Genomic DNA, 13839 nt, shown 5'->3' with positions numbered 1-13839 from the left:
AATTTGTGCCGTAAAGATACCTTTGAAATGCCTTATTTTTTTAATGAATATTTTTGACGACCGCCGTAAAACCGATTCGCCGTTGAGTGATTGCGCCGTTAACCGCGGGCCGCCTGTACTTACATTTATTATCAAAATAGAATGATAGATTATACGTACTATGTTTTAGTTGTTATAAGCAAGATTTATTTGTTCCGACACGTAATACAAACCCTTGGTCCTTTACATATGGAATATACTTACAGCGCAGCTGGACCTGTCGTAAGCTTTCGAACAAGGTGGTTCGGTAGTTAACTGCTTGTCCAATAGTCGGGAGTCCTGCCCAACTGGAAGGTAAACATTCTCTTTGCTTTCGGCCGCCGACGGAGTAAGATGTGTTGTTCGCCGCTCTGCCCGCTATTGTCGTTTGCTTTTGCCTTCACTTGACGAAGTCTCTGTGTATGATTGTGTCTTTGGTAGTACTTGGAGTGTGACTGTAAGTAATCGCTATTCCTTTTTTCATTGAATTTGTGTTGTCTTTGGCTGAAAATGAGCAGCCACGAGACGGAGAGACCTCCCCGCCCCCCAGTCAGCCAGAGATTGTGCCCTGGCGTGGAGGGCCGTAGGTGCGGGGCCTTTAGATCACTCGAGGATGTTGATCCTCATGAAGTATGTAATCGGTGCCAAGGGCGAGACTCTCTCGCCGACACTTGTATTGTTTGTGTGTCTTGGTCGGAGGAGCAGTGGGAGCGCTACGAGGGGAGGAAGACAGCGCGTAAACCAGCCAAGGTGTCGTCGGTAGGCTCTCCAGCAACACCATTGGTTAAGGACACGTTTTCTTCTTTACTCCCTCCGTGTTGGCTCCCATGTATGGCTCCTTCCCCTTTGGGGGACATATCGGGTTCTTCACTTGACCAGTCGAGTGTAGAAGAGGGGCCGCGGCACCCCGACGTGCAGTTGTACTTGGGGTCTTCCGTTCACCCGGGGTGGGAACTCCCCCCCCCCAACCCAACCCTTGCCTCCTCAGGTATGTTTGCTGCTGTGGGTGGTGATCTCGAGCAGGTCTGGTACCTGCTGGGACTCCTGGGCACGCCGATTTTTCAGGGGCTATTGCATCACCTGGCTGTACAGGGTGCCAGTCCGGTGACGCATGGCCAGGTGACGTCTACGACGACAACGGTGTCGACGCCTGGGTATGCCGCTCCTCCCCACCTAGTTTGCACTCAGCATGTGGCGATGGTGACCCCTACAGCTGCGGTCCAGGCCCCGCTGCCATGCGTGCCGAGAAAGGAGACGACCCCACCGCCTGGTTTTGCTGCCCTTGCCCCAGCCCCTGACTTTCGGTGCCCCAAGAGTTCCCTGCTCGACCTGCTGCCAGTTCCAGTTGTCACTGCCCCGGTTCCAGTTCGTGCCGTCTTCGCTCCAGCCCATGGTGCTGCTGCTCCCACCGCAGGTCCCTCCGGACAGGTGCAGCTGGGCCGTGTTGCTTCGGCAACTGCCCCAGCTCCATCCTGGATGGAGGACCTGACGGTGGTCCTGAGGAAGCAGACAAAGAAGAAGAGGAAGGTGTCGTCGTCTTCTTCGTCGTCATCTGCAGCCTCCTCTTCCCCTTCGACTTCCAAGGCCCCATAGCCAAGGAAGAAGAAGGTGGCCTCCTCCCCCCCTAAGAAGTCTCGCTCAGAGACCTCTAAGGGTCTGTCCCACTCTGGTGGGACAGTTGGGGCTTCCACTGGTCCTCCTGTTCCTTGGGAACAGGGATCGTCTCTCCTTCCGCAAGGAAGAAGACGGGCTACCACCGGTACCTCTTCTCCTGGTGCCAGAGGCTCTACCTTGGCATCGGGAACCGTCTCGGCCACTCGTTCGCAAGCGGTACCGAGTGTATGGTCACCCGCGGGTGACCGTGCAGCCAGGGTCCAGACCGCTGAGCCTGCTCACTGCCGGGACCCAGGCATGGAGCGGAAGACTGGTGGCAGTCGCTCAGGCGACTCCCGCCAGACCGGCAATCGCTCTCGTAGCAATCCCCCTGTCCCCAGGGTTGACACAACGGTCCCACCTTACCTTACAGACCTTACAGTTCGTTCGGGTTGCCTCAGGTCCCTCAGTGTGAGGCACCTCTAATGTCTACCAGAGAGTTGCTAGTACATCTTCCGGTATATTTTGCATCTTCCAATCTTGGATGGTCTGGGATGCAGTTTAGATATTTGTCGAGCTTATTCTTAAACACATCTACGCTCACTCCTGATATATTCCTCAGATGAGCTGGCAACGCATTGAATAGACGCTGCATTATCGATGCTGGTGCGTAGTGGATTAATGTCCTGTGCGCTTTCCTTATTTTTCCTGGTATAGTTTTAGGCACTATTAATCTACCTCTGCTTGCTCTTTCTGATATTTTTAGTTCCATGATGTTTTCTGCTATTCCTTCTATCTGTTTCCATGCCTGAATTATCATGTAGCGTTCTCTTCTCCTTTCTAGACTATATAATTTTAAGGATTGTAGTCTTTCCCAGTAGTCAAGGTCTTTAACTTCTTCTATTCTAGCTGTAAAGGACCTTTGTACACTCTCTATTTGTGCAATATCCTTTTGATAGTGTGGGTACCATATCATATTGCAATATTCAAGTGGACTACGAACATATGTTTTATAAAGCATAATCATGTGTTCAGCTTTTCTTGTTTTGAAGTGCCGTAACAACATTCCCATTTTTGCTTTACATTTTGCCAACAGAATGCTATTTGATCATTGCATAACATGTTCCTATCATCATCACACCAAGGTCTTTAACTGCTTCCTTATTTGTGATTGTCTCATTATTAGGTCCCCTATATGCATATAGCTTTCTTTCTCTGTCTCCATAATTTATTGATTCAAATTTATCAGAGTTAAATACCATCCTATTTACCTCTGCCCAATCATATACTTTGTTAAGGTCTCTTTGTAGAGCGTTCCTATCTTCATCACAAGTAATTTCTCTACTTATTCTTGTGTCATCTGCGAAACTACTCACTACCGAATCCTTAACATTACTGTCTATGTCTTCAATCATAATAACAAACAGTATTGCAGCTAACACCGTACTTTGTGGCACACCGGATATTACCGGTGGCTTCGTCCGATTTCTCATCGTTTGCAATAACTATCTGTTTTCTGTTGTGTAAAAATTCTTTTAACCATCTTCCTACTTTATCCACGATATTGTGTTTTCTAATTTTCTTCGCTAATATATTGTGGTCTACTTTGCCAAAAGCTTTTGCAAAGTCTAGATAAACCACATCTGTTTTCATTTCCGCTTTTCATATTTTTGAATATGTTCTCACGGTGGACTAACAGTTGGGTTTGTGTACTTTTTCCGGGTACGAAACCATGTTGTCCTTTATTAAACAAATTATTTTTTATTAAATGTTTCATAATATTTTCTTCATTACCCTTTCATACACTTTCATAATATGTGATGTTAGACTCACAGGCCTATAATTACTTGCCTCTAGTCTTGATCCACTTTTGAAAGTAGGGGTAATATATGCTAATTTGTGCTCATCATAAATCTTGCCTGTATCTACACTTTGTCTTAATAATATTGCAAGTGGCTTTGCGATAGAATGAACTACTTTCTTTAACAAAATAGCAGGCACTCCATCGGGCCCTGCAGCAGCTCCATTTTTAATTTCATTAATAGCCTGCACAATATCAGCTTCATTAATATATATGTCAGCTAAATATTCACTTTTTATTCAAATACTTATTCTATCATTATCTTCATTATCTATTCTAGGTGAATTCTCTCTTATATCGTTCTGCCAATATGTTGCAAATTTCCTTTTTTTCATTCGTTAATCTCCCTTCAATTCTTAGAGGGCCTATTTCTATTCTTCTTTTATTCATCTTCTTCGCATATGAGTATAATAGTTTGGGGTTTTTGTCTTGATATTTAATAGGGTTTTTTCTTCCAAGTCCCGTTTTTCATTTTCTTTTGATTGTATAATCTTTTGTTCTGCATTTTCTATATTACTTTTTTAGTTCTATAACTTTCCATGCATTTTTTTCTTTTGCAAGACCTTTTTTCCACTTTCTGATTTTCTGGAACAATATCCTTCTGTCTCTTGGTATGCATGACTGATGTTTACTTTTCTTCTTCGGTATATATTTATCCACTATTTTCTCTAATATTTTATATAATATCTCCGTATTTTACCCTTATGTCATCACTTACGAAAATGTTATCCTTATCTTTGTTTAATTCTTCATTTATTTCTGACCATTTTATATTTTACTGTAGAAGTTGTATTTTCCATATCCTTCCCACTTTTTCATTTCTTGTTTATCTCTGTTTTCACTTGCTTTGGAATGAACTGTTAATTCTATGACATTATGGTCTGAAATACTCGCATTATAAACAATTATTTCTTTAACATAATTCATCTCGTTCACAAATACTAGGTCTAAAGTACTTTCCTTTCTTGTTGGCAGGTGATTTATTTGTTGAATGTTGTATTCTAGTAGCATATCTAATAGCTTTTCGAATTGCCTCTTATCTTCTGCACTACTATTACTCTCTTTTTTATATGTATAAGTACAACCACAATCTCCTATTCGTTCTTTCCATTCTACAAAAGGAAAGTTGAAGTCTCCAGATAGGAGAATAGTCCAGTCCTTGTGATTTCTACATATATCATCCAATTTTTCAATTATTAAGTCAAACTCTTTAGTATTAGGAGGTCTATATATTACTATGTTCATTAATTTTTCAGATTCAAATTCTACCGCTATTAGTTCACATTCTGAGTTACTATATTTCTCATATATTTTTCCTTGTTTTTTGTCTTTCCCATATATTGCGGTTCCCCCTTGATTCCTATTTTTTCTATCTGATCTATAAGTTTGGAGCCCTTTTATTTGATCATCATTCCCAGTCTCTTGGGAATACCAGGTTTCACTTATATTCATTATATCTATTTTCTTTTCAATTTGGGTTAGTTCTTCTAAGTACTCTATTTTTCTTTTTGAGTTACTCGTAACTAAACCCTGCGCATTCATCACTATGATGGTTTGCGTGTTTTCTCCTTCATTTAATATTGGTAATAATAAGGATTTTCCCATGTCTCTTTCCTGTTCTGGTATGTTGTTCTTTTTTTCATTTCCAGAAATTCTGACATTAAAAAATCCAACTTTTCCATAATATTTGTTCTTCCTTCATCATAATTATTCATTTTGTGTCTGAATCTGCAATTTTCTCCATATCTGCAATATCCTCTTGCATAATAAAAACAGTTATTATCTACTGAGTAGAATCTTGGAGCTGATTCTTTGAAATTTTTTGCTGACACCTCTGCATATCTCGTTGATGGCTTGCTTTTTTCTTTTACCTGATATTCTTCATTCCTCTCTTTATTTGTTTCTTTCTTATTTTGGATTTTATTACTTGATTGGTTATTTATTTGATTTTGTTTCATGGCTACAGGGGGGGTGCATATATTTACATTTTTTTGTCGAACTTACATCCTTTTTCCTTCTTTAAGGTTTTTGCATATTTTTGGATGTAGATCTCTGCAATCATCCTCATAGCCATCTAGGTATGCATATTTACCATAGATTTCATAGTTGTGACATACCTTAGGATGTTTGTAGTAACATTTTTCTCCAAATCTGCAATTCCCTCTTTTCAAAAGGTTGCAGACTTTGTCTTTTTTGTATATTTTTTCCTCCTCTTTCCCGTCATTGTGTAGATCTGGGTAGTCTCTCTTTCGGTGGGATTTGCTTTCTTTTGTGTTGTCATATCGTAATTTATTTCTTCGTAGGTATGCTGCTTTATTGCCTCATAAGTAGTATCAATGAGTATCTCTGCATCCATACTTTTATCTTGTTCTTTGTTTTCCTTATCTTTTTCTGTCATTTCAGTTGTTTACTTCTCTTCCGTCTTCTTCTTCTTCTCTTCTTCTTACTTCTTCTTCATCCTCAACTATTTGTACATTCAATCTTGATTTAATAACATTGTCTATCCATGGTAGACATGTTGAGCAAAAAATTCTTGTGTCTTTTCTCATATCTTGCATTACCTCAGCACACTGTGGATGGGTCGGAATGTTGCATGCAGCACATTTTCTGATTAGGTTTTGTTGATTAACTATGCTATACCACACCTTACACAGTTTACATGCTTTTGGCATTCTTTTTCCTAATGCATCAATTAGGATATTCACAAGGTTCACCTTATTCATTTTCTTTGTCGGAATATGTTGGTTTATGTATATTTTCTTTATGAGTCTCTTGACCACTTGGATTTTATTTGGAACTTCTTCAATTATTTTCAAGATGTTTTCATTTGATTTGTTCCAGTTTGAAGGATTATATCCTTCTAATATATCTATGAATGCTTTTGTATCTTTTTGGTTAGGACTGTTGCTGATCTCATAGATGAGAAATGCCAGTTCCCTTCCTGCTGTATTGCGAATTTGCCAAGCAAGCTAAATCTCGCCATTTTTTCTTGCAGTTGGAACTTACTGCCATCTTGTTCTGATTTACAGTATTTCACTTGATAAACTAACTTAGAAGACGCTTTATCCTACTATTTTCACACTAATCTTATCACCGATAGTTCACAAACACTTCTAGATATTTCTCAAATTCTAGACGTATGTTAAACTTGTGATATCTGTTGATTAATCTGACTTCGCGCAGGAACGTCTCACCAAGCAAGATGCGGGTTGAGGTGAGGAAGAGGTCCCCCGGTCACCAGGCCCAGTCTCACTGGGCCAGGTACCGTGACACGTCGCGAGGATGGTGCACGCTCCCTCCGCGCCAGTGGACTCTACAGGTCTCCCGACCGTTGCTCCCACCAGGACCGGACGGATAGGTTGACAGGTAGCAGCTCTCCTGATGCTCGGGACCGTCGCTACCGTTCTCAGTCCAGTGGCTCTCCTCAGGGAGACCGCGGGACTAGACCTGCAGCCCGATCGTCACCGCGGGTTGGCGATTGCCTGCAGCCCCCCAGCACACCGGCTCTGCTGGTAGGCAGGGGGGAGCGTCAGGTCTGCCTCTTCTATCGCTTCAACCTCCTCGGGCTACACCGTGAGGAGCAAGGTGATCAGGAGTGACCATGAGGAGTGCACTTCTCACGGTCCCACCGCAAGGGCCTACGAGCCTGGTACGGTCTTAGGACCGACCAGATCGTACGCCCAAGTGGTTGGAGGAGACCAAGAGGGGTCTGCCGTGGTTCCTCCTGTGGAAGGAGGAGGATCTTGGGAAGTATTCTCCCTGGATGGACTTGATGGTCCATCTCCTTAGCATGCGATCACTCCCGAGATCCAGAGGTCGTTTGCAGAGGTCATTGCGCTGATTCATCAGCACAATGACCTCGGGGAAGGATCGGTGCTCCCTCCCTCCGAGCCTCCATTGAGGCTGGAGTCGTTCTGGGGGCCTAAGAAGGAACCCAGGACGACAGTGGGTCTGCCCCGGTCCTCCTTGGCCGACGGTGTGTTGGGCCAGGTGAACTCTCTCGTCTCCGGACAGGAGGGATCACTTAGGTCTGGCAGGTCAACCAAGCTGCTTCCCCCTCCTCTACTACGACAGAGGCGGCTCTACCTGCCATCAGAGGACCCGCTGCTGCCCAAACAAGTTAACCCGGAGCTAGCTAGGCTAACTCCGAAGGTGTCTCTTCAACACTTGCTGGCCGAGAACCTCTGGTTCTCGCAGGAAGAGGCACTGGCTTTGGAAGCAACTGCCATGGCAGCATTCCAAGCAGTCTCCTGGCTGGACCTGTGGTCCCTCATGGTGTCCAGAGTCGCGGCCTCCTCGGGAAACATCACTCCCAAAGGAGACCCAGCTTTTGGGAGATTGTCATCTGGAGGTAGGGCTATTTCCTACCTGGCCCACCAGACAGCCAACCTGTGGGCCAACCTGGTTCTGAGACGTCGGAACACAGTCCTCGCTCAAGTTACCAGGTCGGCAGGGCATGAGGCATATTTGGGTCTGAGGAATGGACCGGTGCTGGGTTCCTCCTCTCTCTTCCCTAGAGAGATAGTGGATGCTGCGGTGGAACAGCGGCGCACTGAAGACAGTGACCGCCTAGTCCACCAGGCAGTCTCGAAGGCAGCTGGGCAGCCTCAAGTCACTGCGGCAAAGCCTCGGAGCTTGGCTAGCGCTTCCTCTGCAGCCAAGGCGACTTCCTCGTCAAGGCCGAGAGGAAAGACCCAGCCTTCGACTTCTGCTGTAAGGAGTGATCGTCAGCCCTCCTCCCAGTCCTCCTTTTCCCGAGGAGGATCCAGGAAGAAGTCAAAGAAGGGGAAACGCTAGGGATGGCATTCCCCCTCACCTGCTGCCGGAAGTGGGGGAGTGCCTGGTGCCTGGCGAGCCATTGGGCAACTTGGCAGCGCTACGGAGCTGAGACCTGGATAGTAGATGTCCTTCAGGAGGGATATCGACTACCCTTCGAGTCGCGGCCACCCTTCACCTCCAACCCAGTCAATCTGCAGACGTACGTCCCGGTTCAGCCAGGGACGTAGCACTTCGGCAAGAGGTAGATGTCATGCTGAGCAAATGAGCTGTGGAGATCGTACAGGATCAGTCACTGGGCTTCTAAAGCCGACTTTTCCTGGTGGAGAAGTCATCGGGGGCTGGCGCCCGGTGATAGATCTCTCTCCCTTGAACCGATTCGTTCGCCAGACTCGATTCATGATGGAAACGGCACGCTCCGTGCTCAATTCCGTCAGGGAGAACGACTTCATGCTTTCTGTGGACCTGAAGGATGCGGATTTCCAGATACCCATCCATCAGTCCTCCAGGAAGTACCTCCGCTTCATCCTCGACGGTACGGTGTACCAATTCAGGGCACTTTTCTTCGGTCTCTCAACTGCCCCACAGGTGTTCACGCGAGTGTTCACTCTGGTGACTGCTTGGGGCCATTTGGTAGGGATACGTCTTCTGAGGTATCTTGATGATTGGCTGGTCGTGGTGTGTGGGAGCTCACAGTTGCTACAGGACAGGGATCGACTCCTCAAATTCTGCCACGATCTGGGGATCGTGGTGAACTTCGAGAAGTCAGATCTCGAGCCCAAGCAGAGGGTGAAGTACCTGGGCATGCTGATCGACTCGGTAGCAGGACAAGTCTTCCCCACAGACTCAGCAGGTTCAGGGAGACAGCCGGACGGTTCCTATCTCGACAGGAGCAGCCAGCTCAGTAGTGGCAGGTTATGATCAGTCATCTGTCATCTCTCGAGAAGTTAGTCCCTCACAGGCGTCTTCACCTGCAGTCTCTTCAATGGAGGCTAAAGGAGTGGTGGAGATGCTGCTGTTCTCAGATGCATCGACCGAGGGTTGGGGCGCACACCTGGAGGAGTTGCTGGTTGTAGGTGTGTGGGACCATCATGACATGCACCTTCACATCAACGTCCTGGAGCTCAAGGCAGCGTTCCTCGCTCTCCAAGAGTTCCGGGAACGAGTGATGGGACACTCAGTGGTGTTGATGAGCGACAACGCCGCGGTAGTGGCATACGTCAACAAATGGGGGCTTGGTGTCCCTCCCGTTGCACCAGTTGACGATGCAGGTGCACTGCCCACTTGGTAGAGCTGTCAGCCAGATACATTCCAGGCAGGAGGAACGTACTTGCAGACAAGCTCAGCCGTCAGAATCAGGTGATCGGGACCGAATGGTCTCTTCACCCAGACGTGGCGGAAAGGCTGTTTGACCTGTGGGGGCGTCCAGTCGTAGATCTGTTCGTCACCCGGCACAACAGGAAACTCATGGTTTTCTTCTCAGTTGTGCCGGACCCTTGGGCAGCTGCAGAGGACGCGTTTCAACACCCATGGGACAACCTCCTCGTCTACGCCCTTCCCCTGTTCTGTCTGATTCGCAAGGTGATCAGCAGGGTGCTGGTCACTGCGAATCTTTGGATGATTCTGGTGGCACCTAAATGGCCTCAGGCTGTTTGGTATCTGGACCTGCTGGCTCTTCTTGCCAAGGCATTGAGAGAGATTCCCCCCTGGCACAACCTCCTGTGCCAACCACATGTGGAACGATACCACTGAGCGGTTCGGTCCCTGTGTCTTCACGGCTGGCTGTTATCCACCATCTCTTGGGAGCGAGAGGCTTTTCTGCAGCGGTGTACCAGGGGAAGTGGTCCGTCTTCAGTGGTTCGTGTCGTGGACGGGGTCTCTCCACTCAGAGCCACTCTTCAGCAGGTAGCAGATTTCCTCGTCTTCCTTCGCCGAGAGAAGCTCCTCTCCGTCTCCGCAGTTAAAGGCTACAGAGCCGCCCTGGCCCTAGTCCTTAAACTGCGGGGAGTGGACATTTCCACCTCCATGGAAATCTCCCTCCTGATGAAGAGCTTCGAGAGGTCTTCCCCACCCGGGAACTCAGGCCCCCAGGGTGGGATGTGACTCTCGTCCTTAGGAGTTTGACTTGCAGACCCTTCGAGCTACTCGAAGAGTCATCAGACAGGGATCTGACCCTCAAGACCCTCTTTCTGCTGGCCCTGACATTGGCAAAAAGAGGGGGGGAACTGCATGGTCTTTCTTTCGATGTCAAGCACTCGAGGGGATGGGGATCGGTGATGCTCGATTTCGTCCCGGACTTCGTAGCGAAGACTCAGAATCCTTCGGTCCCTGATGACCGGTTCGAGTCATTCACGATCCCCTCCCTGAAGGACTTCACCAACAACGATGCGGATGAGATGCTGCTTTGTCCTGTGAGGGTGCTATGGCACTATCTGAAGAGAACTCGTCACCTTCTTCGTGAGCACCAGGGTTACCAAGAAGGAAGTGTCCAAGAACACACTTTCATTCTGGCTTCGTAAGGTAATCCGGAAAGCGTACGCTTCAGACAGGAGTGACGACACCGGTACCCTACGTCCGAGAGCCCACAAAGTCATAGGTATTTGTCCAACCCTTGCGTTCCGCAAGAACTTCGCGGCACAGGTGCTGAAGGCAAGGGTTTGGGCCAACCAGACCACTTTTACCTCCTTGTACCTACAGGATATCGCCCACAAGTCCTTGAAAAACTTTTTCCTTGGGACCCGTGGTGGCTGCTCAACAAGTTGTGTAGCTTACCCAGCTCCCTCGCCGGACAAGATAGCATCTCATCCTTGTAAGACTGCATGAATGGGAGAGTGAATGAGTGTGGGGCTGGCTTCTTTTCATCCACTTTTCTTACCTCTCCCTGCGGGCAGAGGGTGGCAGTCATCACTATGCTGGACAGGATGCCGATGCAGGTAAGCTATGCGACTGAGCCCCGTCCTATCCCTTTTATTAGGGATAGGAGCGTTATCCTTCACTCCCCTAACAAGGGGGGGAGTGGATGCCAACAAGAGACAAACCCAAGACTTTATATTTGGCTCTTGAGTAGGAACTAGTTCTTGCTTGCTGTTCATAAGAGGCACGCTTGCCCCCCTATTATGAATTTGGTCCAGAGGTCTGACCACTAATCCTGCGGTGCACACCCCGATCAGTTGGACAGAGGCTAGGATCCCTCCCTCTGCTCTTACGACCAGGGAGGGAACCAAGGTCGGACAAACTCCAGTCTGTTCATAAGACTCAGATTCCACCCACCAATAAATGAGTCTTCCATATGTAAAGGACCGAGGGTTTGTATTACGTGTCGGAACAAATCACAATTTGTCGTAAATTGTATTTTTCCTAGCTATACAAACCTGAGGTCCTTTACACATAGTCCAACCTCATGCCACCCCTCACTCTGTTCCTGGGCCTGAAGCAAAGTGAATGTTTACCTTCCAGTCGGGCGGGACTCCCAACTATCGGACAAGCAGTTAACTACCGAACCACCTTGTTCGAAAGCTTACGACCGGTTCCAGCTGCCGCTAAGTATCCTATTGTTAAAGGCCCTCAGGTTTGTATAGTTAGGAAAAATACAATTTACGGCAAATTGTGATTTTGTTGTATTGTATTTGACAACCTTTCATAATGATACCAAATTGTGACCTAATTTCTGTTACTTTGCAATTTAGGACTTATATATTAAATTTACATGATGAAATCTATTGTGGAGACAACTTGTTGGACAGCAGTCAAGTTTATTTAGAAAGATTTGCTTATGGATACTTCAATAACATTTTAGATAAGTGTAATTTCTGTATCATTGGTTTTATATTTTTCAGATGTCATTCACAGCTTCAGTGGCTACGTTATTTTATGGTGGAGTCATTTTTGGTACCTCCCCTATTTATTTAGGGATGGTTTTTGCTGTCTCACCATCACCTGAAACAATGAACTTTGCTGTTGGGTTAATGTTCCTGTGCTTGATACATGCTATTTTAAGTGTAGCAAAGCCATCATTGATGAATGGCTACTTCCCTCTTGATGCATTGTTGTCCAATTCCCAGTTGCATCCATCACTTGTTTACAGTGCTGATGATATCAAGACAAGAGTTGCTGCACTGAGAAATAAATTCAGGGGAAGTGATACATTACTCTACAACACCATTGCTACAGTAAGTATGTCTCTGTTTGGCAATATACAGAATTTATTTTTATAGTTTATTTCTGCAAAATATCATTACTGTTTTTTTAGTAAATGCATTTCAGTTTACTGTGTAATGATTCAACCTCAAGAGTATACTCCTCAGAATATTATTTTTTTGCATGAGTAGTAAAATCTCAAGATTCATTATTGAATTCAAAACTTAGCAGAGGTTTTTAGTATACAAGTGATATAAAAGATATTGTGGAGAAATGTGTGTGCATGGGCACATGTGTGCTCATGCTTGCTTGAATCAATCTTCACTTTGAAGAAATTAGGAAATGCCCAAGGTTATTATGTCTTTTTTTTCTGTGTTTGTGTGTTTATGACATTCATTAGCCTTTCATACTATGCTGAAAGTAGTTATTTGATCAGTGATGTCACTAGGATATATAGTATGTTATGTATATGTAATCAAGTTTGTTTGAGATTACTACATCTTTATTTATGTGTGATTCAGCTTTTATTTAAATTTTGTGCCAAGTCAATTAAATTACCTTTCCTTCTCCATGTCTGGGCTTATATATTGTATTAACCCTTAAACGCCTATTGGACGTATTTTACGTCGAGATAAATTGTCTGTCGGGTGCCGATTGGACGTATTATACATCGACATAGAAAAGTTTTTTTAAAAATTTGCTGAAAAATACTTATAGGCCTATTAGCCGAAAACTTTTGAATCACGTGCCTTGGGGGATGCTGGGAGTTCACAGATAAAGGTGTTGTTTTGTTTACAATCATTACGCAGGCGCGCAAGCGCGAATTTCTTTCTTATCGCACAAAAAAGTATCAGTGACACATCTCAGAAATTATTTCGTCACTTTGACATAATTTTTGCACCATTTTAAATTAGCCATTACATGGAGTATTATATATGAAAACGTGCGCAATTTCAAGTAGAATACAACAAAAAATACTCGTGATTGTAGTTTTTATCAGTTTTGAAATATTTCATATAAATAACGATAAGTGCCAAAATTTCAACCTTCGGTCAACTTTGACTCTTCCGAAATGGTAAAAAATCGTAATTGTAAGCTTAAACTCTTATATTTTAGTAATATTCAATCATTTACCTTCATTTTGCAACAAATTGGAAGTCTCTAGCACAATATTTCGATTTATGGTGAATTTATGAAAAAAACTTTCCTTACGTCAGCACGGTAACTTCTGAAAAATCATACGTGCGATTGTTGTAATGTTTGCACCATTTTAAATTAGCCGTTACATAAAGTTTTATATATGGAAATGTGCACAATTTCATGCACAATACAACTAAAAACAACCCATGGTTGTAGCTTTTATCAGTTTTGAAATATTTTCATATAAATAACGATAAGTGCCAAAATTTCAACCTTCGGTCAACTTTGACTCTACCGAAATGGTCAAAAACCGC

The 13839-nt window shown here is 45.0% G+C and overlaps 1 protein-coding gene across 1 annotated transcript in view; it reads left to right on the top strand.

Annotated features, from left to right (window-relative positions):
- LOC135216474 (uncharacterized) overlaps window positions 1–13839 on the top strand; it is a 247331-nt gene that overhangs the window by 58131 nt on the left and 175361 nt on the right. The window contains exon 6 of the mRNA XM_064251843.1: window positions 12085–12417. Coding sequence (XP_064107913.1) covers window positions 12085–12417 — 333 coding nt within the window. The remainder of the gene's footprint in view (window positions 1–12084; window positions 12418–13839) is intronic.

This window comes from Macrobrachium nipponense, chromosome 6 (assembly GCF_015104395.2).
Source record: "Macrobrachium nipponense isolate FS-2020 chromosome 6, ASM1510439v2, whole genome shotgun sequence".
NCBI lineage: Eukaryota > Metazoa > Arthropoda > Malacostraca > Decapoda > Palaemonidae > Macrobrachium > Macrobrachium nipponense.
Note: the sequence above shows the minus strand (reverse complement) of the source record. Positions and strands in the feature narration are given on the sequence as shown.